The sequence below is a fragment of the Rhizophagus irregularis genome, chromosome 5 (genome assembly GCF_026210795.1).
Source record: "Rhizophagus irregularis chromosome 5, complete sequence".
Classification (NCBI taxonomy): domain Eukaryota; kingdom Fungi; phylum Glomeromycota; class Glomeromycetes; order Glomerales; family Glomeraceae; genus Rhizophagus; species Rhizophagus irregularis.
In genome coordinates this window covers 3,194,762-3,216,279 of record NC_089433.1, presented here as the reverse complement: position 1 = coordinate 3,216,279, position 21,518 = coordinate 3,194,762, and the positions used below count along the sequence as shown (strand labels likewise).

At 28.3% G+C, this 21,518-nt stretch overlaps 3 protein-coding genes across 3 annotated transcripts; 2 read left to right on the top strand and 1 right to left on the bottom strand.

Moving 5' to 3' along the window:
• Positions 1-2,044: 2,044 nt before the first annotated feature.
• OCT59_025229 (uncharacterized protein) lies at positions 2,045-3,608 on the top strand (the record flags this gene model as incomplete). The annotated part of the gene is made up of 6 exons (XM_025328962.2): positions 2,045-2,084; positions 2,169-2,564; positions 2,637-2,709; positions 2,810-2,963; positions 3,032-3,279; positions 3,350-3,608. The coding sequence occupies 6 exons, from the start codon at positions 2,045-2,047 to the stop codon at positions 3,606-3,608; spliced, it is 1,170 nt and encodes a 389-aa protein (XP_025164523.2).
• A 6,000-nt stretch (positions 3,609-9,608) lies between these two features.
• Positions 9,609-11,450, bottom strand: OCT59_025228 (uncharacterized protein; the record flags this gene model as incomplete). Its single annotated transcript, XM_066137032.1, has 2 exons — positions 9,609-9,625; positions 11,354-11,450. The coding sequence occupies 2 exons, from the start codon at positions 11,448-11,450 to the stop codon at positions 9,609-9,611; spliced, it is 114 nt and encodes a 37-aa protein (XP_065991953.1).
• An 822-nt stretch (positions 11,451-12,272) lies between these two features.
• On the top strand, positions 12,273-12,847 carry OCT59_025227 (uncharacterized protein; the record flags this gene model as incomplete). Its single annotated transcript, XM_066137023.1, has 3 exons — positions 12,273-12,333; positions 12,452-12,592; positions 12,687-12,847. 3 exons carry the CDS (start codon positions 12,273-12,275, stop codon positions 12,845-12,847), a joined length of 363 nt encoding a protein of 120 aa, XP_065991952.1.
• Positions 12,848-21,518: the final 8,671 nt, after the last annotated feature.

The window sequence follows — 21,518 nt, the reverse complement described above, 5'->3', positions numbered from 1 at the left end:
AAAAAAAAGTCCAAGTGCTGTTCAATGTTGAGAAATCCAACCAAAGAAGTCCAAGAAGTCAACGTCTGAAGTCCAATGCCAAAAGATCCAGTACCTACAGAAAAAAAGAAAGGTGAAAAACTAATAAAAAATTAAAGAAAATATGTAAGTTTCGAAGTATCAAATCAAAACTTGCCATACCCCAAAGCTGAAGAAACCGATACCTACAAAAAAAAGAGGAATTTAAAAAAAAGAAAAAATTAAAATAAAATTGTAAGTTCTGAACCGAAACTTACTAAATCCAAGATCTGATCCAAATAAGCCGGTATCTAAAAAAGGAAATGAAAGTTTAAAACGATTTTTTTAAAAATACTTCCCCCCCTTGAAACCGATATCTATGAATAAAAATTAAAAAGTTTTTTCAAAAGAAAAATTTACTAAAAAAGTTAAGTTTCGAAGCTAACTTACCGATCCAAAGCGCAAAAATCTAAGCTGATACATACCTAAAAAATGAAGCCATAAGAGTAATTTTTTTAAAGGAAAAATTTTTTTTTAAGTTTATTAACGCTAAAAAGATTATCTTTCGGCACAAACCATAATTGGCTAGTCTGATCTACCGATTGATTTATTTTGCTTTGACAATTCACATGCAAAAATTGTCAACAAACTTTACCGACGTAACTGCCGTAACGTCACTGCTAAAAAAAGAAAAAGTCTGTACCCCTAATCTCAACCAGTGAATTTTCTATATACCATTTTAATATATCACATTAACAAATAAAGTCTAATTGGCATAATTGTCGGTTTGGCAACAATAAGTAAATTTCTGATTGCTCCTTATTTTACATGTTGAAGATCTGGATTTCCCAACTGGCAGATATAGATTAGGATTCCCATTCCATTTTTATTGGATAGGAACGCATGTCTTATACATTTTTCTATTTTGTGTATCATTTTTTGTTTGTAATACGACAAAAAAAATATTTTTTTGTTTGGGTTATCATTTCTAAAAGAATTAAGTTTTCTTGTGTAATATGTAATATTATTAGCTCCTTTTTTTTAAAAAAAAAAATTTTTAAAGTATTTTGAAAGATTTTTTTTCGCTATAAAATAATTTTTTTTATCAAAATTGATGAGAGGAGATGGTTTTTATTGGCTAAATTTTCATATAAGAAAATACATTATGTCATGGCAAAAAAATGTTTTCATCGGGCTATTACCATAATATTCAATCCGATGAAGGCATTGTGTTGAATTTAAATTCTCCATGACTTTTATCGAAGCTACATTCAATTTAGTGTTATGATGAAATCAGTAAAGGGAGAGAAAAACTTTCACACACAATAAATTTTAGTATAATTGAGATATCTCACTGACAGATCCGCGTTCATGATTGACCAGAATATTGTCTCAGAATACTAAAGATTGGTTGTCATTGCAATACATTACCATTATGTAAGTTACCGGTTACAAACTTTTGCTCATTTCTTTATTCCAATTTAAATGTGATTTACAAAATAGCAACATAAGATCACTGACAAATTAAAATAAATTGTTAAGTTCGTAAACAAATACTTAACAATCTCTACATTTGTAAGAAATTAAATTTACTGCCAGGTTCAATTTAATTTTTTTTCGCTAAATCATATAAATGATAAAAATGTAAATTATAAAATAGTAGTAATAATAATAATTCAATAATTCGTTAAAATGTGGAGATGTGACGTACTTAATAAATTTTTTAACAATCCACAAGACCTTTACCATGAACAAAAAAAGCTAGATAAATAACAATCGCTGAAAATGTCAGGGGTAAAGTTTGTTTCGTAATGACAAATATAAACTCGTGTGATTTATTATGTCAGATCGAACACTGCTTTATTTGATGAAAATTGCCTCATAAAATAGTTTTTGACAAAGAATTTGAACTTTTTTTCGTATTTCAAGCGTGTACTTTATTCTGATTCATTTGTGATCAGAAGATTCTTCACGTAGTTAACGCGGTTACTGCATTAATATAAATGTAAGCTGATTTCCACACTCTTTCTAAATATTCTAAATAAAAATGGCCCCCAAAAAAAAATCTAAAAATGCTACATCAAAAAGTATGTAGCTAAATAAATTTCTTAATAAATAATATCTCAAATAAATTATAAACTATAACTTAATATTCTTTTCTTTTATTATAGGATTAGGTGGTACAGTTGCAGAAGGATCAAAACAACCTATAACAAAAAATAGAAGTTCATTTAATACAAATGAAGCAAGAACTAAGAAAAATAAATCTATAGAGGAAATATCCTCAGACTTAGAAACTGTCGCAGAAGAAAATGAACAAGCATTAGCTATAACAAACAGAAGTTTACCTGAAGCAAGATCTAAAAAAGACATATTCGTCATGGTAATTCCTCCAGAAATAAAAACTGCTGTTATAGAAGAATCTCAACAAGAAAAGAATGCTCCGAAAAAAAGAAGTCTACCTAATACCGTTGAATCAAGATTTAAGAAAAAAAAATCTATACAAGAGATTCCACCTGACATAATAGATTTAGAGACAGTCGAAGGACCTGAACAACAAGGGCAAGGTTTGTCAAAAGAACAAAACTATTTGCTATGAATATTTAGAATGAAAAACTAACGTGTTTTCAAATGAAAAGAAAATTTAAGTTTATTCGATTTCGATAAAATAACGAATGATATTCCTATATTAATTCCAGATCGTCCAAACATGTAAGTAAACTACTGTTTGGGACACATTTATCACATCTTACGTTACACTTATACCTTTAATGCCCTTACTAATTAGAATATACCTCTTGTTTTTTTAAAGGAGAAACAATTTAGAATCATACACAGAATTTGAAATTGCCGATTTTGTTGCGGATCATCCACCAATATTGAAGCTGGCTAGTGTTCTTAAGGAATCTAAAAGCGTAACGGCTGGAAATTCTAGAAATTGTAAATTGCCAGCTCTTTCTCTTCAGGTATAGTAAATATTTATAATTCATTTTAATGTAAATTTATTTTGAATTAAAAGTCTATCATTATTTAGAAAGAAAAGGGTATAAATAATAAACTTTTGATCGAAGAACTCAAGCTCCTATTTCTAAAGTGTCGAAAACCGAATTCGCATGTTTTTAATGCGATTATTTGTGCAATTTATCCAGATTTGAGGGATAAACTTCATCAGGAGACAGCAAAGAATATTCATCACGAATGCGTATTAAAAATGGCAGACTATAGGCACAAATATGTGAAAAAAATATCAGAAATGGTGAATACTTATATAAAAGATGAAGAGTAAGAATCAAAATAAATTACTATTGATTATTGTATTATTATTAAATAAAAATATTAACCAAATTTATAGAAAGGTTACGGTTGAAGAATACATTGGCGATTCGTGGAGAAACATTTTATCTATGCATCTTCGTGCTATTCAAAAAGATGAATTTGAATCGTCAAAAGATGATCAAGAACAACTTAAAAAATTTGTAATAGAATCATTTAAAATCGTTCTTGATTATGAACTACTAGATAAAGATGGCGCAGACGTTGATCTTCCTGGGGATAAAATCAAAAAAACTTTAGATCATATTACCTTAGGAATTAAAGTTCATTCTGTATAAAAGCATGATATTGTAAACACTTTAGATCTCAAAAAATTGCTTAGGTAATTTTTTTTCACAACAAAATAGATGTAATTGTTAAAAATAAAAATATTTCCAAATATTAAATTTGGTGTTTTTGTGCTATAAGTAATGTTCCATCAAGTTTTATTCGGTAACAGAATTTTACACAGTGATCTAATGCCGTTCATATATAAAGAGTTATGTATCGAGATTTTCAAGCAAGAGACTTAAGAGACTTGATTAAAGAATCTTTACTTTAGCCAAAAAAGTTTTTAATGTGAAAATTTGGGAAAATTCTGACGTAAAGTTGTTGCTTGAGGAATTGCGCCTCCTTCTTTGAGGTGTTTTTAAAAAAAACAGAAGTAAACTATTAACTTTCGTAAAGGAATATCTGCATTAGAAAATGCTTCTATCGAATCCTTTATCACTTCTTTTTTTGATGCTATAGCAAGTAGTTTGTATTATTTGCTGACTTTTGGCTTTTTCCTTTGTTTCAAAAATAATTTTTTGGGAAGCATGCTTTTTGTTAATTTATGTTTCCATTCTATTGAGATCACATACAGAAAAGTAATCCATTATCAGCACGAAATACATAATCTTTAACTCGTGTATGAACTTTTATTGCACTGATTTTTCGATATAGGATAATGACTTGCCCCCCTTAAAATTTATACTGCAGAAAATTTTGCGAATATGTCATATATATGTTGTGCCTCAGATCGTCAGATCGCAACTAGGTGAAACAATGTGATATACGAAAAGAAAAGTTCATTCGAACTTTTCTTAATTCTCAAAATCTTGTGATTAAAGATTTTCAAGAATAAGGAAGAAAAGTTCATTCGAACTTTTCTTAATTCTCAAAGTCTTGTGATTAAAGATCTTCAAGGATAAGAAAGAAAAGTTCGTTCGAACTTTTCTTAATTCTCAAAATCTTGTGCTTCGCTTTTTTTCTTAAAAAAAAAAAATATCTTAATCTGAAAAAATAGTGCTAGTTTAACCCATTAGTAACTACACTAAAAATTATTTTAATTATTATGCTTTAAATAGGAACAGTTCTTCACGGCTAATTAGCTTCTTTGAGATAAGTTTTGGAAGCTTTTATTATTATTTTTATTTTTTTCTTTTCGAAACGGTACTAACCGTTTTTTTTTCTTTTTTTTTAGCATTTCGGCCTGGATTCTCTCCCGGTAAATAAGTGTGCTATGATGTCTACTATGGTGTTAGTTTCTTTCTCCTAGAACGGTACTGACTGTTCTTTTGCCTTTTTTTTTTAGCATTTCGGCCTGGACTCTCTCTCGGTAATAGGTGGTGTCTATGGTGTTGGTTTCTTTCTCCTAGAACAGTACTGACTGTTCTTTTGTCTTTTTTTTTTAGCAGAAACTTTTCCTGAATTAGAAGTCATTCCCTCTAACAAAATATCAATTAGAGAAGCTGCATGCCTTCAGAATGCTGGTTTAGTATCAGGGGGTATATGTAATTGTAAAGGTGAATGCAATAGTAATAAATGTCGCTGTAAGAAGGCGGGTGGAGACTGTAGCAGTAGATGTTATAGTGGACGTTCGTGGCAAAAATAAATGATACTTATATGTAAAATAAATTAGTCAAGAAATGCATTATTACTGATGTATTATATGAAAAAAATAATTAAGAAATTGAATTTAAAGTAATTTCATATATGCTTAATTCATTGATTTTATTTGTTAATGGATTATACATAATTTTTATATTATTTAATATCAGATTTTACATTAAACTTTTCGTTCCTCTTATTATGAATTTTCATTTTTCTAATATTCCTATGTTTTCTTACTTAAATATTTACCTATTCTAAAAACCATTAATCTATTCCTATTAAAAAAAGAAAAGGGAATGGTTAGTATCTAGAAGAAAAAACTAATACTATAGATACCATAGCACCACCTATTTACCAGGAGAGAGTCCCGGCCAAAATGCTAAAAAAAAGACAAAAGAACAGTTAGTATCGTTCTAAGAGAAAGAAACTAACACCATAATAGACATCATAGCACACCTATTTACCGGGAGAGAGTCCAGGCCGAAATGCTAAAAAAAAAAGAAAAAAAAATGGTTAGTACCGTTCCAAAAAAGAAAAAAATAAAAATAAAAATAAAAGCTTCTGAAACTTACCTCAAAGAAGCTAATTAGCGTGAAGAACCATTCCTATTAAAGCATAATAATCAAAATAATTTTTATGTAGTTACATAACACTATTTTCAGATTAATAAAATAGTAGATATTTTTTTTTAAAAAAATTTATTTGCCTTAGATTAAAAAACTGAGTACCTCAGATTATCAATGATCCACATCACACACTTCACATGACGATTTCAATCTGAGAATCGATCTGAGGTACAACAAAAATATGTAGCGATATAGTTTATCAAAAAATTTTGTGACTTGTATGATATTATGTGAAATGCCATAAATCATCGTCCTGCACTAGATCTGCTGCGCGGAATTTTATTTTTTGTTCGCATTTTTAGGTATTTGGATTAAGATCTAAAATATAGATCTATCATCTATGAGATATGGCAAGCCAAAGCGAAATCAGACATTGTATACGTGTACTGTAGACAAATTTAGTATACATACCATACAATTACGCCAATTGATAATCAGTTTATATAAACTGAGATTAAAATAAAAATTGATCTTATCATTTTTACAAACTACGATAAGCTACGACGAGCTATGACGAGCTACGGAAGTTTGTAGTCAAAACTACACTGAAATGCGACCAGTGCTCATGTATATTATTTTCCCTAACCCTTTTCTACTAACCTTTGATTTTGTAGTGTTTGGGTTTATTGCCACAGTTTACCTATAAACCGGTTGCCATGCTTGAGTACTAATAGCATCTAAGTTAGTTGTTGAAGCTGAAGTTTAGGGTTCGCCCTTTTCTAAGGTGGATTCATAAGTAGTGCAATGGTTTCTATTCTTATTTATTTAATTCATTATACACAAGCATATACACATATCACCACTTTTTTTCGTCTTGTTCTTTTGTTAGTAAAGAAGCCAACTACAAACAAGAATAATTATGCAATAATCAAATCCTTTGATCAAGATCAAAATGATACTGTCATTTGAGATTAAAATTGGTTAAGGGAAAGTAAGGTTGCAACATACAATTATGGAAAATAAGACAATCATATGAAGTGAAACCTGAAAGATGAGTACACAGCTATTATATCTTCTCCATCAGTTATTGTTAGAGATCATGCACTCTTTCGGCAGTTACGTGTTTCGTTAAATACTTATTTGGTCAGTTTATTTACTAAAATTGATACTTGATTTTTAAGCAGTGGCATTACTTTCGTCATTTCAGACAAAGATCGGAACATCATCAACAACCCGTCCGTCTTCTTACGACGTACACTATCACCAGACTATGAATCCAACACCACCATCAGTGATCGTTCATACGGAATCGGTAGATACTGTACCCACTCCAGCCCATGATTAACATTAAGACAGAAACAATATCGGACTGATACATAATGCATCATTCCACACCTGACAGTATTTACGTGTGGCGTCAATAGACGAAAGAATAATACGAGAGATGGAATATGTTTGAACTTCCTTTTTTTTAATGCTTCTGTTCGCTCTTCTTTCTTTGGTTTTTTCTTTCCTTAGCCTTTTACTCTCATGCGTAGTGGGCGGGACGTGTTCAGATGCGTCCTTCCACAGGTTTGTTTTTTGACACCAAGGTGGCGCTGTCAAATTTGGCGGTTTGGTAGTTTAGAATTACTTTAGGCTTACGAATAGTTTGTCCCTTTGTTCACATGGAAATTAAATAAAAATAAAATATTGATACTTGATTTTCAATTTAATTAAGCTTTTTTATTAAAGCTTAACTTTACAAGTCGATAATTTAATCGAATTCTTACTTTTTCGTAAGGTTAATAAGTTTCATTTTTTTACCTTATTACATTATTGCATTCCATTTTTGTTTAGTGCTATTTCGTATGTCTTTGTCTGGTGGCTCTTTTGGAAAGAGAAAGAGTACTAAGCTATTTTTCGTCTTTTAGTTTCTAGTCTCTATTTCATACTACCCTTTTTTTGTTTATTGTTCCTTTGATTCTTCCAGAAAGGTAAAGGTGAGCTTTTTTCGCCTCTGATCATTTCTTGTCTTTGTTCGTACTAACTGATTTTTTGTTTCTTTAGGTGTTAGTTGTCGAGTGTGCTATTGAAAGGTAAAGGTAATTTTTTTTCATCCATTTTATAATCTAATTTTCATCTTTGGTTCTTTCTGATTAGTTGACTAATATCGGTTTTCTTTTCTTTAGGGCTTTGTGAGTATACTTTCGGAGTGACAGTTGGTTTATTTATGGCAATTTTTTCTTTTAATCTTAGGTTGGTTTTATTCAGTTTCTTACTGAATTCATCGTCTTTTTTTAGGTCTCAATGACTCTTCTTTCAGATTTTGACGGTTTTTCCTGGAAATTAAGATTAGGTTCATTCTTATTTTTTTTTCTTTTCTACCTTTCAGAACAAGGGTAGTTTTTGTTTTCCTTTTTGATTTCATTACTAATCATCGTCTTCTTTCTCTTGGTTTTTGGTACATTTTAGATTTGGCGGCTCTTTGGGATTTTTCTTTTCTATTGGGTTTACTACGAATAAAGTATGAAATTTCTTTTTTATTTTTTTTTTTGCAAAAACTAACTCCGACTTGGAATTACTAGAATCCTAGGCAAGTTCAAAAAAATTTTCAACCCTTTTAAAAAAAATTTGGTACTCCTAGTTCCAGCTTCGATATCGAGGTCCTTAGTGAATTTCAAAAATTATTGTAAACTTTTTTATATTAAAAATGATTTAACTTTTTTTTTAATTTACAGGAAATCTGGCTTCAACTCTGAAAAACTGAAACAAACCCATGATTAGTACAGCAGTTTGAAAGTATTTTTCTTAAATTGCTTATAAATGTTTTTGCCAATTTTTTTTTGGTAATGATTGGCCAAAATTAAAAAATAGTGATATTTTAAGGGTAGAGTATATATCGATCATTTTTTATATGTAGCGGGTGGCAAATTATTTTACTATAGATTTGCTGATCATTTGTTTACATTTTAAATATACAACTGATATTAACAACCAATAAAATTCAAGATTGCCTAGTCGCAAAAACATATATGCCTAGTCGCAACTTCATTAGGTGTTTTTTAAAGATTTTTTTTATAAAAGAAGTTTTTTTAATTAAAAAAATAAAAGTTCAAAATTGTGGCTTTCTAACGATATAAATTTTATCCATTTATGTTAAGTATTACAAAAGTTTATATTGTACAGAAAATAGTGCTACTATGTAATAAGGAATTTGACAAGTCGATCTATATGAAGTATCACGTGATACACTCTACCCTTAATAATATTTCTGCGATGTTATTATATTAAAATATTATAAAAATATTGTATTAATATCGTAATTTGAGTATAATAAAAAAAATTATTTCTCTTATTTTTCATATTATGGTTATTATATTGTTTTCCTATCATCTTTTTATTTTATTTAAATAGTATTTTTTAAATTATCATATTTTTATAGTTTATTTATTATTATTATATCATACTATTACATAACTGTATCGTAAAAATATTTTTTAAAATTAGGAGTTTCAGCAAAGTTAGTAACCAGACATGTTCTACACCCTCTTATCGCACCATGGCGTTTTACACCTGCTAAATCGTTTCCTTGGGATAGGTCTGCAATAACGCATCCAAGGCTAGCTATGATCCAGCAATCTATTCCTTAGATGTTCATCAATGTTCCTTTTTCCAACCTCTTCATATCTTTAATGAAAGGACGAATGAAATCCTCAAAACAACCACCGAAGGGAATAAAACCTAAGACAAAATGGTTGCGAACAAGTTTTCTTATATCGAATGGCATATTTCCCAATTGAACATAAACTCCGCCTAAGGAATGGTAAACATTTCGATAGGTACTGAAGTCATCATAGTAAATATCAATAAATATCTTCAAAACTCGTAGATTCCTATATTGTAGTGGTGGTAAACTTAGAATAAAATATTCGCCTGGATGCTTGTAATCTAGCGTCACATTTCGCATTTTCCAATAACCATTACTTTTGTATAAAATTTCTTTAATAAAAATTCCGTCAGTAGTATTTGTTTCACGAATAATCATAATATTAACTTTTCTAATGATCTCATAAGTATTTGCAATAATACTACCTTCTTTTAAATATTGATCTACCATCCACAATTGCGATTCCTTCGTAATTGATCGAGAATTAGAGTGAAAATTATTTTGTAATTCGTTATAAGTATAAATACGTTGTATTTTTACCTGAAGTTCATCATTGACCAATATTATTGATTGTATTCATCCAAATCTTCGATTACCATTTTTTATATATAAAACAAATTCACTTGGTCGATAAATTTCTAAATACCAAAAAAGTATAAGATAAGTTACATACATTTACAATAATAATAAATCGAAAGTACCTCTATTGATGGCTATTTTTTCTTGGCCAAACAATGGTGATTCAGCCCAAAGATCCCCATGCTAATATTCCTTTTTTTCTTCAGATTTTATTCCCGGTCCGAAGTATAATGTATTGTAGAGTGACGGATTATTTAATATATTCTGAATAATATCACAAATTGACAAATAATAACAAGACTTTGTTCCTTTAGACGTAGATGGCGTCTTTTTTGGATTTATTCTAACAGGGTGCGTCCGTATTGGCATCAATGGTAACTGATCTCTCCATTGTCGGAGCCTTCGTATATTCTTTACAACATCTTTAACTTTAAAATTTTGATGGTGTAGTACTTCTACCAAGTCGTTATATGCATGCGTTGCTATATATCAGTGTAAATCTTTTAAATAAATTGTCAAATAGGTTCATTATAGCAAAATTAGACTTACATATGTTGTGTTTCTGTATCCAACAAAATAATAATGCAAAGGTCGAATTTTCAAAGTAAGGTGCAAATCTTCCATCTATATTCAACATATGGTTACAACCTATTGACGAATCAACTATAGTGTCTTCATGCTTTTAAAATGGAAAAATTGTCATTAAAAAAATATGCCATCGGCATTAGGGATGGGTTCATTGATCAATTCTGATTCAGATCGTAAGAACTAGTCTGATCGTGACTGCAACTTTAAATCTAGTTTATTTTGGAGTAAACAAATAAATTAAAAGTTACATTATCACTTTCATCAATAACATTATCCTCTTCCATATTATAATCATCTTCCAGTTCGTCCTTGTCTTCTACATTGCTACTATCATCATAATAAACATTTTCTTCACTGTAGTTACTTTCTTCATGGTAGTTATAATCAGTTTCTTCTCTGTAGTTATCATCATTTTCTTCTTTATTTCCGTCATGATGGTTATAATCAGTTTCTTCTTCATAGTTATTTTCTTCTTCATTTCCGTCGTGAGAGTTATAATCAGTTTCTTCATCGTAGTTATTGACATTTTCTTCATTTTCTTCACTATTATCGACGTTATCGTTCATTTCATCTTGTAATTCCATTTCATTACCTTCATTATTATCTACACTAGTAAGTACTACCAAAAGTTTTAAACAGTTAAAAAATCATTTAATTTTAATATATATTGTTTGAATATTGACTTTAAAGAATAATAAAAAATCCGGATGGACTTGGAAACATATAATTTAGACATAATAGTTGCTCAAGTCTATTTTTATACCAATTTATTTTTACTTACACGAACTTAACTTCTTATGCCTTGGAAGAATATTACGTCCAGAAAATTTTGTACCTTCTCGCAAAGAGAATGGTCTAGTTAACGAAAGACGGCTTTTTCGCATTTTCAAGTTTACAAAGTTTATTTTATAAAGTTTCACTAGTATATACAACTTTATAGTTTTAAACTATTTTTATAATATATATGTTGTAAAAAAACTTCTGTTATTTTTGATGATATTTTAAATTCAAAATTGTGTAAGGACGAAGGTTTTATTTTTAATCGATCAGTGTTAAGGTAGGAATGTAAGAACAAAGGATTTATTTTAATCAGTGTTACAATAGGAGCAAGACTTTGTTTTAAATCAGTATTACAGTAAGAGAAGGACTTATTATAATTAAGGCGTTATCAGTGAAACAGTAGTTTAAGGGCGAAGGCGTTATTTAATCAATCAGTGAAACAATGAAATAGTATGATTATTACAATTGTTTAAGGACAACAGTATGAATAATTGCTTAAGGGCGAAGGCTTTTTAATCAATGAGTTGATATTGTTATTACTAGTGAAAAATTCAAAAAAAAAAATTCAAAAATAAAAATTGTAAAAAACTCTTTTTCTTAGACAATATTTTTATTTTTAACATAAAATTTATTTTTATTTTCAATATAAAATTTTATTTATCGACATTGATGTATAAAGTTTATTTATTGAAATATATATAGAAGCTTATTTATTGACATATAGTTTAAAGTTTAAATTATTTCCTAAATAGATATAGACTTTTCTTATATTAAGCTTAAATAAATATTAAATAGTCTTTTAAACTTTCCCTTATATAACGATAAACTTTGTTTCTTACCTACCATACCTACCATACACAATAATAAAATTAGTAACAAAAAATAATTTATTTCAAATTTCGTGTCTACAGTAATAGTTATTTATAATGACAAGAGTACAAAAAGTGCGAAAAGTTACAGCATCAAATGAAATAACAGAAACCGCAAGTAATTATTTTATATAAAATTGCAATATTAATGCAAATTTTATTTTTTTTTAATATACAATTACAATGTTGTCGCAAAATTTTTATTTACTTTTTAATTTTTTTATTTTAATTGTAAGATCGTGAAAAAAATAGTGGTAGGCGAGGTCGTGGTAATAGCCGTGGTCGTGATCGTGGTCATGGTCGTGGTAGAACGAATCAGCCAGTTGGCTCAGTCAAACCTTCTGTAAATACTATCAAAAAGAAAAAAGCTAAAACAGGTATAATTTTAAATATTTTTATTAATTACTGGTTTTTAAAATTCATTATATTTTCCTAATTTTCCTTTGTACTATGATTTATTTTAATAACTAGACGACCGTGGTCAGGGTAAGGAAAAGGAGCCAATTGAAACATGCACTCCGAGTCAAGAAGATGAAGTTGAAGCTGATTATACCGAAACAAAATCTTTTGAATCAACTCCTAATGTCATTACTATTCTTGACGATGAAGTAACAACAATACATGCCCTATAAAAAATATGTATACGGTTTTTATACTGTATATACGTATTTTTGATACAGTTCGCATTTTTACATACGGCATATCAGTATAATGTATACTGTTCGCAAAATGTGTTTAGTAAAAAATACAATAAAGTATATGGTAAACATACTGTGTGATACGGTTATATTAAATTCATACGTCTATAACATATATCATTTCTACTGTATATCAGTATTTTGTATACGGTTCACAAAAATATTGTAAATAAAGGATACGGTATATGTATTATTCTACAGTATATTAAAATTCATACGTTTATAACGTATTTTCTACAGATATACACAGGTCAAATAAATAAAAATCAGATTTTTGCCCTTTTTAATATGGCTGTCTGATTTTTTGGCAATTTTAATATAATATTTCCAATTTTAATAAATATTTCTAATTTTAATATAATATTTCTGATTTTTAACATGAAATTGCCGATTTTTGTTATTTGTAATAGGATTTTTCGATTTTAATATAAAATTTCTGATTTTAATATATAACATGTGATTATGTATTATGGTTTAATATTTATTTATTAACTTAGATTTTTTTTTTTATTTCAGTTATAATTATTTTTTTGCCTCAAAAACTTTACTAAAATACTTTTTAAATACTTTATAAAATAGAATTAAAATATTTTTTTTCTTAAATATAAATACATTTAAATTAAGTAATTCATAATTTAAAATATAAACAAAATATTATATTTTTTTTACATATATTTCAAAGTATGGTTTGAGCATTTTGGCTGAAGTAAATCTTATTCTTTTAATTAAAAGTAGTTTAGTAAGTTTAAAACTGTTAAGAACATAAAAGTATAGTTAATATTTTTGGAATTATTTACATTTTTTATATAATACAGTAGTATTAAGTTACAAATTTTTTTACCTTCAGAGCGTATTTTGAGATCTTTAGCCAAAGTAAATCAACTTCTTATATTAATTGTAAGTTGTTCGGCAAGTTAAAATCTACTTGGATATTAATTTTCACGAAGGTACAGTTAATACTTGATGAGTTATTCACAATTTTCACAACAGTACTCATTCACGAATTTTATTTTTTTCATTTTGTCACTTCAGAGCGTATTATGAGCACTTTATCCAAAGTAAACCAACTTCTTATATTAATTGAAAGTTGTTTAGCATGTCAAAATCTACTTGAATATTAATTTTCACAAAGGTACAGTTAATACTTGATGAGTTACTTACGATTTTCACAATAGTACTCATTTACGAATTTTATTTTTTCCCGTTTTGTCACTTCAGAGTGTATTTTGAGCACTTTAATCAAAGTAAATCGACTTCTTTTATTAATTGAAAGTTGTTTAGCATGTCAAAATCTACTTGAATATTAATTTTCACGATGGTACAGTTAATACTTAATGAATTATTCACAATTTTCACAATGGTACTTATTTACGAATTTTATTTTTTTCCGTTTTGTCACATCAGAGCGTATTTTGAGCACTTTAGTCAAAGCAAATCGACTTCTTTTATTAATTGAAAGTTGTTCAGCAGGTCACAATCTACTTGGATATTAATTTTCACGAAGGTACAGTTAATACTTGATGAGTTATTCACGATTTTCACAATGGTACTCATTTACGAATTTTATTTTTTTCGTTTTGTCACATCAGAGCGTATTTTGAGCACTTTAGTCAAATTAAATCGACTTCTTTTATTAATTGAAAGTTGTTCAGCAGGTCGCAATCTACTTGGATATTAATTTTTATGAAGGTACAGTTATTACTTGATGAGTTATTCACGATTTTCACAATGGTACTCATTTACGAATTTTATTTTTTCTATTTTGTTACTTCAGAGCGTATTTTGAGCACTTTAGCCAAAGTAAATTGACTTCTTTTATTAATTAAAAATTGTTCAGCAGCTTAGAATCTACTTGAATATTTATTTTAATGAAGACACAGTTAATATTTGTGGAGTTATTAATTTTTTATAATTGTGCGTATTACATTGAATTACAACATCAGGAAATTTTATAGTGCGAAAAATTGCGTAAGTTTACGATTTTGTAAGTTTACGAAAGTTTATGGCATAATATTTCGAAAAATTTCAAAATATTACGTAAGTTTACAATTTCGTAAGATTTATGTGATATTACGGTTAAAATATTACGTAAGTTTTCAATATCGTAAGATTTACGCAATATTACGGTCAAAATATTCTGCAAATTTACGAAACTGTAAACCTGCGTAATATTACGGTTGAAATATTTCGAAAATTTACGAAACTGTAAACCTGCGTAATATTACGGTTGAAATATTTCGAAAATTTACGAAACTGTAAACCTGCGTAATATTACGGTTAAAATATTTCGAAAATTTACGAAACTGTAAACCTGCGTAATATTACGGTTGAAATATTTCGAAAATTTACGAAACTGTAAACCTGCGTAATATTACGGTTAAAATATTTCGAAAATTTACGAAACTGTAAACCTGCGTAATATTACGGTCAAAATATTCTGCAAATTTACGAAACTGTAAACCTGCGTAATATTACGGTTGAAATATTTCGAAAATTTACGAAACCGTAAACCTGCGTAATATTACGGTTGAAATATTTCGAAAATTTACGAGATTGTAAACTGCATATGCAGTAGAACGTATACAAGGGGCATGTGATACTATTGAATAATCAAAAATAATATAAACACCTTTTCTTTTATATAAACACCTTTTTTTTTTAAGTTTGGGAAAGCAAATTTATTTTTATTTACGAATTTTTTATTATTTACAATTTTTATGTTAAAAATTAAAGTAAATTCTAATTTTTATTATAACTTAATAAAAAAAATACACATTTGATACTTGTTCGCTACTATTTTATAAAATAGTACCCAGGCTGTACGGCATGGACGTCAGTATCAGTCACAGCCCAAAAAAAACGTGAGTCTCCAGCCGATATTTGGTACGGACTGGGCCTAGCTACTCACTTAATAAATAATAAAAAAATAAAAATAATTATCTTCTTCTACGATACGTAGGTAAGTTTCTCCTTGCCCTACGATCGTCACGCGTAACTAAAATTGATCAAATTTATCAAATTTAAAACATGAACGTAAATATTAATTATAAATTTTATTATAGTATAATTACCCAGCCTCTCCCAAAATCTCGTTCTAAATTCGCGATAATATCTTGCGCCGGTACGCGTCCACAGCCGCCGCCCAGGGTTACCATTACGATAAAGGACATAGTTCTAAATATCAAAATCAGTTTGAATATTCGGTAAATACATTTAATTTATATGAATGTAATGTTATTTATTTACTTACATGGTAATCCCTGACGAGGTTCCTCCACTTTTGGCTGCACTGTTGCCCGGAAACCCTCGTTCGAAATATTCTATTTATTCTGATTCAATTAAATGGATTGGTTAATTTGAATTTAAATTCTTTCTTAAAGAAATTATAGATATTAGTCATATGAACCTATTGGCAACAGAGTCCCAAAAATCTTGGCGGCTTCTACCATTAATATTATGGTAGGCACGGTTTCTGTCGCGGCGTATGTCGACAAGTTCGTCCATCATAGCCCAGTTCCAATGGACGTTATAGGAACGACGACGTGTTTGGCGAGGCATTATTAGATTTGATTTGATTTTTATAATTTGATTTTGGGATGAGTAAAAATTTGAAAGAAAGTCGTAAAATGTCACTTTAAATAAAATTTGAACAATACCTCTTTGGTTTGATTTTATTTCTCGTTTCAATTAAAATTTAATTTATTAGACTTTTCATCATTAAACATATTAATTAAATCTCATGCGGATATGGATTATCTAAATATAAATATCATGATTCTAAATATAAATATAAATCACTTAATTTATTTTAATTTTTTTTTAAAAAAAAATCTTAGTTTGATTTCAATTAAAAATAATTAAAAATCATGTACATGATTTCAATTAAAAATAATTAAAAATCATGTACATGTTTTGGTTATTTAAATATAAATATCAATATATTATATTTAAAAATAAACCAATTTATTATTAGCACATTCTATTGAATTTTAAAAAAATCAATTTTTTTTTTAAAAAAAATCATCAATATATCATATTTAAAAATAAAACAATTATATTCTGATTAAATATTTTGCGTACATTTCTTAAAAAAATCATAAAAAAAATCTTGTACGTCGTACATGCAATTACTAAATATCATCCCCTCGTGATAAATAAAAAATTACGCAACACAAATTCAACACAAACTCAACACAAATTTAACAAATTTAACGAAATTTGGCCAAAATTAATAATTTTTTACCAGAATTATCAACACAAATTGAACACAAATTGAACACAAATTTCAGTCACGATTTATTTATGTCACACCCGTATTGTTAATAATTAAATAAATAAATCTGCATTTTATTTATGATATGGGAAACGTGACCATAAATTCTTTAAGGATATAATTTTATTAAAATAAAATCAAAACTCCTATATCAAGTGACTAAAAAATATATTTATTTACGAAATATTCATTTTGTTTATCAAATCGGGGTACTATGTGAACGACACCATGTATAGACTCTATAGCTACAAAGTTATATAATTCTATCAATTTTAAGTGAGGACATCCATATAAATATGGGTTCCTTTTAGATTTAAAATCGTACCATTGAATTAATGCGAGATTTAGCGGTGGGTCTGTTAATACTTCTGCTAACAATAAGGCCTATAAATAATAAATATTTATTAATACTTTATAATAAATTATTACATAAATTGGAAAAATACCTGTCCATAACAAAGTCCTTTGTCTGATATATAATCATTTGATTCTTCAGAATCCATTGAAATAGCTATGTCGCTAAACCATACTTTATTATGATACCTGTTTGTGGCACGCATTATGGCACCATTTTCCAGTGTTACCGATCCGTATATGTTTATTCGGGTTTCACCAATAATTGCGAACCCATCAAGTAAATCTAGATATGAATCCGTACAACTTATAAATCTAGCAAAACCGGTCTGCATTTTATTGTCTACGGAATCTTTTTTTTCATTAAAAAATGTATTTGCATCTTGTAAAGAGAAATCAAAGAGTCTTGCAGAAAATTTACAAGTGCGAGGTGTTTTTGCCGGATTCACTGAATGTTGAGACATTCTAATAGATATTGCTTGACGTTTTATCTATTAATTTAATTTCCATCTTAAGTTATATAATAAATATATACAATAAATAAATTTCCAAATACTTACAGTTCGTAAAAGCTGAGGTTCGACATCTTTTTTATTGCTAATTCGGTAGGGTATTTTAACGAAATATTTGTGGAGACTTTCGTAAGTTTCTGTGGTATAGCCATTTATTGCGCCATAAGATCGTATTGAGTCAATAATGTGATAAACCCATGAATGCAATTTAGGCAACTTCAAATTGGAAGGAGAAACAAATTTAAAAGCCTTGACAAACATCCGCGCCCATCTATGTATTGCATCCTAAAATTTAAATGTTAATTTAATTTATTTAATTTAAATTTTCGATTTTACTAAAATTTTAATACATACATTAAATTTCTCCAAGTCACTTTCACTAAATTCTTCATATCTACTTAAAATATACATTTCATTCCAATATTCGTACAATTTCACAAGATCATCATTATTTACAAAATTATCTACTTCGTTATTATTTTCATCATATAAATTATCAATAACAAATATCATGACTTTCATCAAACTTCGATATTCATTAGCAGTTAATCTTGCAATTGACTGCAGTCCATTGGAAAAAATTTTAATGGCGGGAAAACGTGGAATTGCTGCTAGACGGCGATCTACTTCTTCAACTAATTTATTACCATTAACATGTTGCAATTTTAAGATATCGCACGTGAAGATAATTTGATAACGAAATAAACCCAAATCTAAATGATGCATTCTGTCAGGAACAGTAGCCAAGTAGATATTTATATTCCTTGATAATATAAATATTTATAATTAATATATATATATGTTATTATAATTATTTCTACTTTTGCATACTTACGGCAAATCCCAAAAAAAATTAGGTACAGATTCTATGCAAACAGATTTTTGTGTATCATTTTCAAAATATTTACGCATTTCATCATGAGTTCTTAGTATTACATCGTTAACCGATAAGTTTATATTTGCAAGATTGTCCCTTTTAATTAAACAGGAGTGACATGGAAGGCTTGAATTGGAGGATTTATAAACTAAACAAAAACTTGCGGCTTCTGGCCAATCTGCAATAATAGTTGAAACTCTAGGATAAAACCAGGTATTTTCATTATTTATAAAAAGGTCTATACCATCTTTTAATAAAATAATTGGTTCTAGTAAATGACGTAAAGATTTATGAAAGGTATCACGAACCAGATCTTTATTTGCAGCTTCTAAAATTGGTAAATATCCCAAAAGTTGCTTTGCATCCTGTTTATTACGACGCCATATTGGAATATTGCCTAATGAAATATATATTGGATGCAATTGACTTTTTCCTAATGTATCTGTAGTTGTTGCATCTGAATATAAAATAATTGATAATAATTTGGAACCAGTAGGTAAGGATTCTTGCGTAGTTTTCCACCATTTTCCAGTGTTTTGTTCACTGTAAATACTTTCTCTATTATACTATAAAATAATATAAATAAATTAAAATAAATATTATTTAAATTATTGAATTAACTAATATTTACTATTTACCTCATAGTTTTCGTAAGATAGCGCAAAATTTTGTGTTATGTCAGGAACAGTTAAGATATTTTTGATGCACTGTATTAAGTTTTGATAATAAAGAAAATAATCTTTATCCTTATGTTTTGTTATAAGAACTTTACTAAATTCTAAATTAGAAAACTTCATATTATTCATAAATGCTCGTCCCTGTTCAATATTTTTTGGTAATGGTGATTCTGTAAGATTTGAATGTTTATTAAAAAAACGTATTATTTCATTACCACCTTTATTGTTTATTTTATATTTTGTTACTAATAACATTAGATCTTTATAAGCATCATTAGGAAATTCTGTGCAAGTTTTGGTATTGAGATTTTTGGGTTCTTCAAAAATTTCAGGCTCTTCAGATGAATCTAATATATTTTCAAAGTTACTATCTTCAAGGCTCATCTCTGATATTGCACTTCCAATACTGTCAAATGACATATTTTGTACATTATTATCATCATCCACCTAAAATTATAAACCAAAATGAGTTAGTATAATTTGAGCTTTTTCTTTAAAAAGAATAATCTGGAATAACATAATTACCTCAACTTTATCATTTTCATATTCACTACTTAGATTACTTCTTGTATCCATTTCACTGCTATATTTTTCACTATCATTATTATCATCATCATCTTCTACTTCTACTTCTACATTTTTTAAGCATTTTTGGGCGTGTTGAGTATATGCAAAGCGTTGACTGAATATTCGCATACAAAGGGGGCATTTGAAACTCATGTTACTAAATTAACGCGTCAAATTTGATGAAAAGTATCAATTCACTATTTAATTTATATGAGATTATGTGTGCTAATAAAATTATATTGCAAATTCATTGTAAAAATTTAATGAATTAATTGAATGGATTACAATTGATTGAGTTATTTGAATAGACACGACTACGCAAATTTACGCATTAATGAATGGAACTGGCTGTAAGAATCTGGTGGCTAATATCGCGGAATCATTCGCAATTTTACGCATTATAGCAAAATTTAAAATATGCGAAACACTCAGCAATTTTGCTGTCGGGAACTTGCCGAGTTCGTGGGTTGGCAAATCTAAAAATAAATGTAACAAGTCTATGATGTACCATATAAATATTGTTTATTATTTTATTTACTATTTCAATTTGCCGGCAACCTGCCAAGTGAATCTGACAGCAAAAGTGCTGAGTGTTTCGCATATTTTGAATTTGCTGTAACGGGCTGTAAGAATTCGGATGGCCGGCTAATCATCTGATAATCAGCCGCAAATTTATTGGCTTAACACGGCAAATCACTTTTACAATAATGGACGGATGATCAGCCACAAATTTATGCGATAATCAGGTTATAAGCGCTATCAATCTGATCAGCCAAATGAGTTCACTGGCTGCAACTTTTTTTTCCATGCATAAAAGCCCCAACATGTGTAACATGTTATTTTTTTATAAATTGGATTTGATTAATATTTCGATTGTACTATGTATGTGCTTTTACGAGAGTTTTTTTTTAAAGTTCTCTTATAAAAGTGTTACAATATTTTTTCGTAATATCACGATGCAAAATTTTTGCATTAGTACATTCATTTTTCGTAATATTTCGCATTAGTTCATCCATTTTTCGCAATATTTCGCAAGTTTTTTTTCTTTTTTAAGTATAGAATGGCGGAAATTACCTTATGACAGCTTGCCTCCTTTTTCTGAATTTCTGATTCATGTATTTCCCCCTTTTTCCTCATCCTTTTCGAATTTTCTAGTTCACCTTTTTCTCATATATTTCCTCTTTTTTCTCATATATTTCCTCTTTTTTCTCATATATTTCCTCCTTTTTTCTCATATTTTCGTTTCAAATTTATTATCATAATGGCTACAAAGCGTGGCGAAAGAAACGAAGAATTGACGATAATGAAAGATTTTCAAAACGTAGTACTGAGGGTGTAGCGGAAG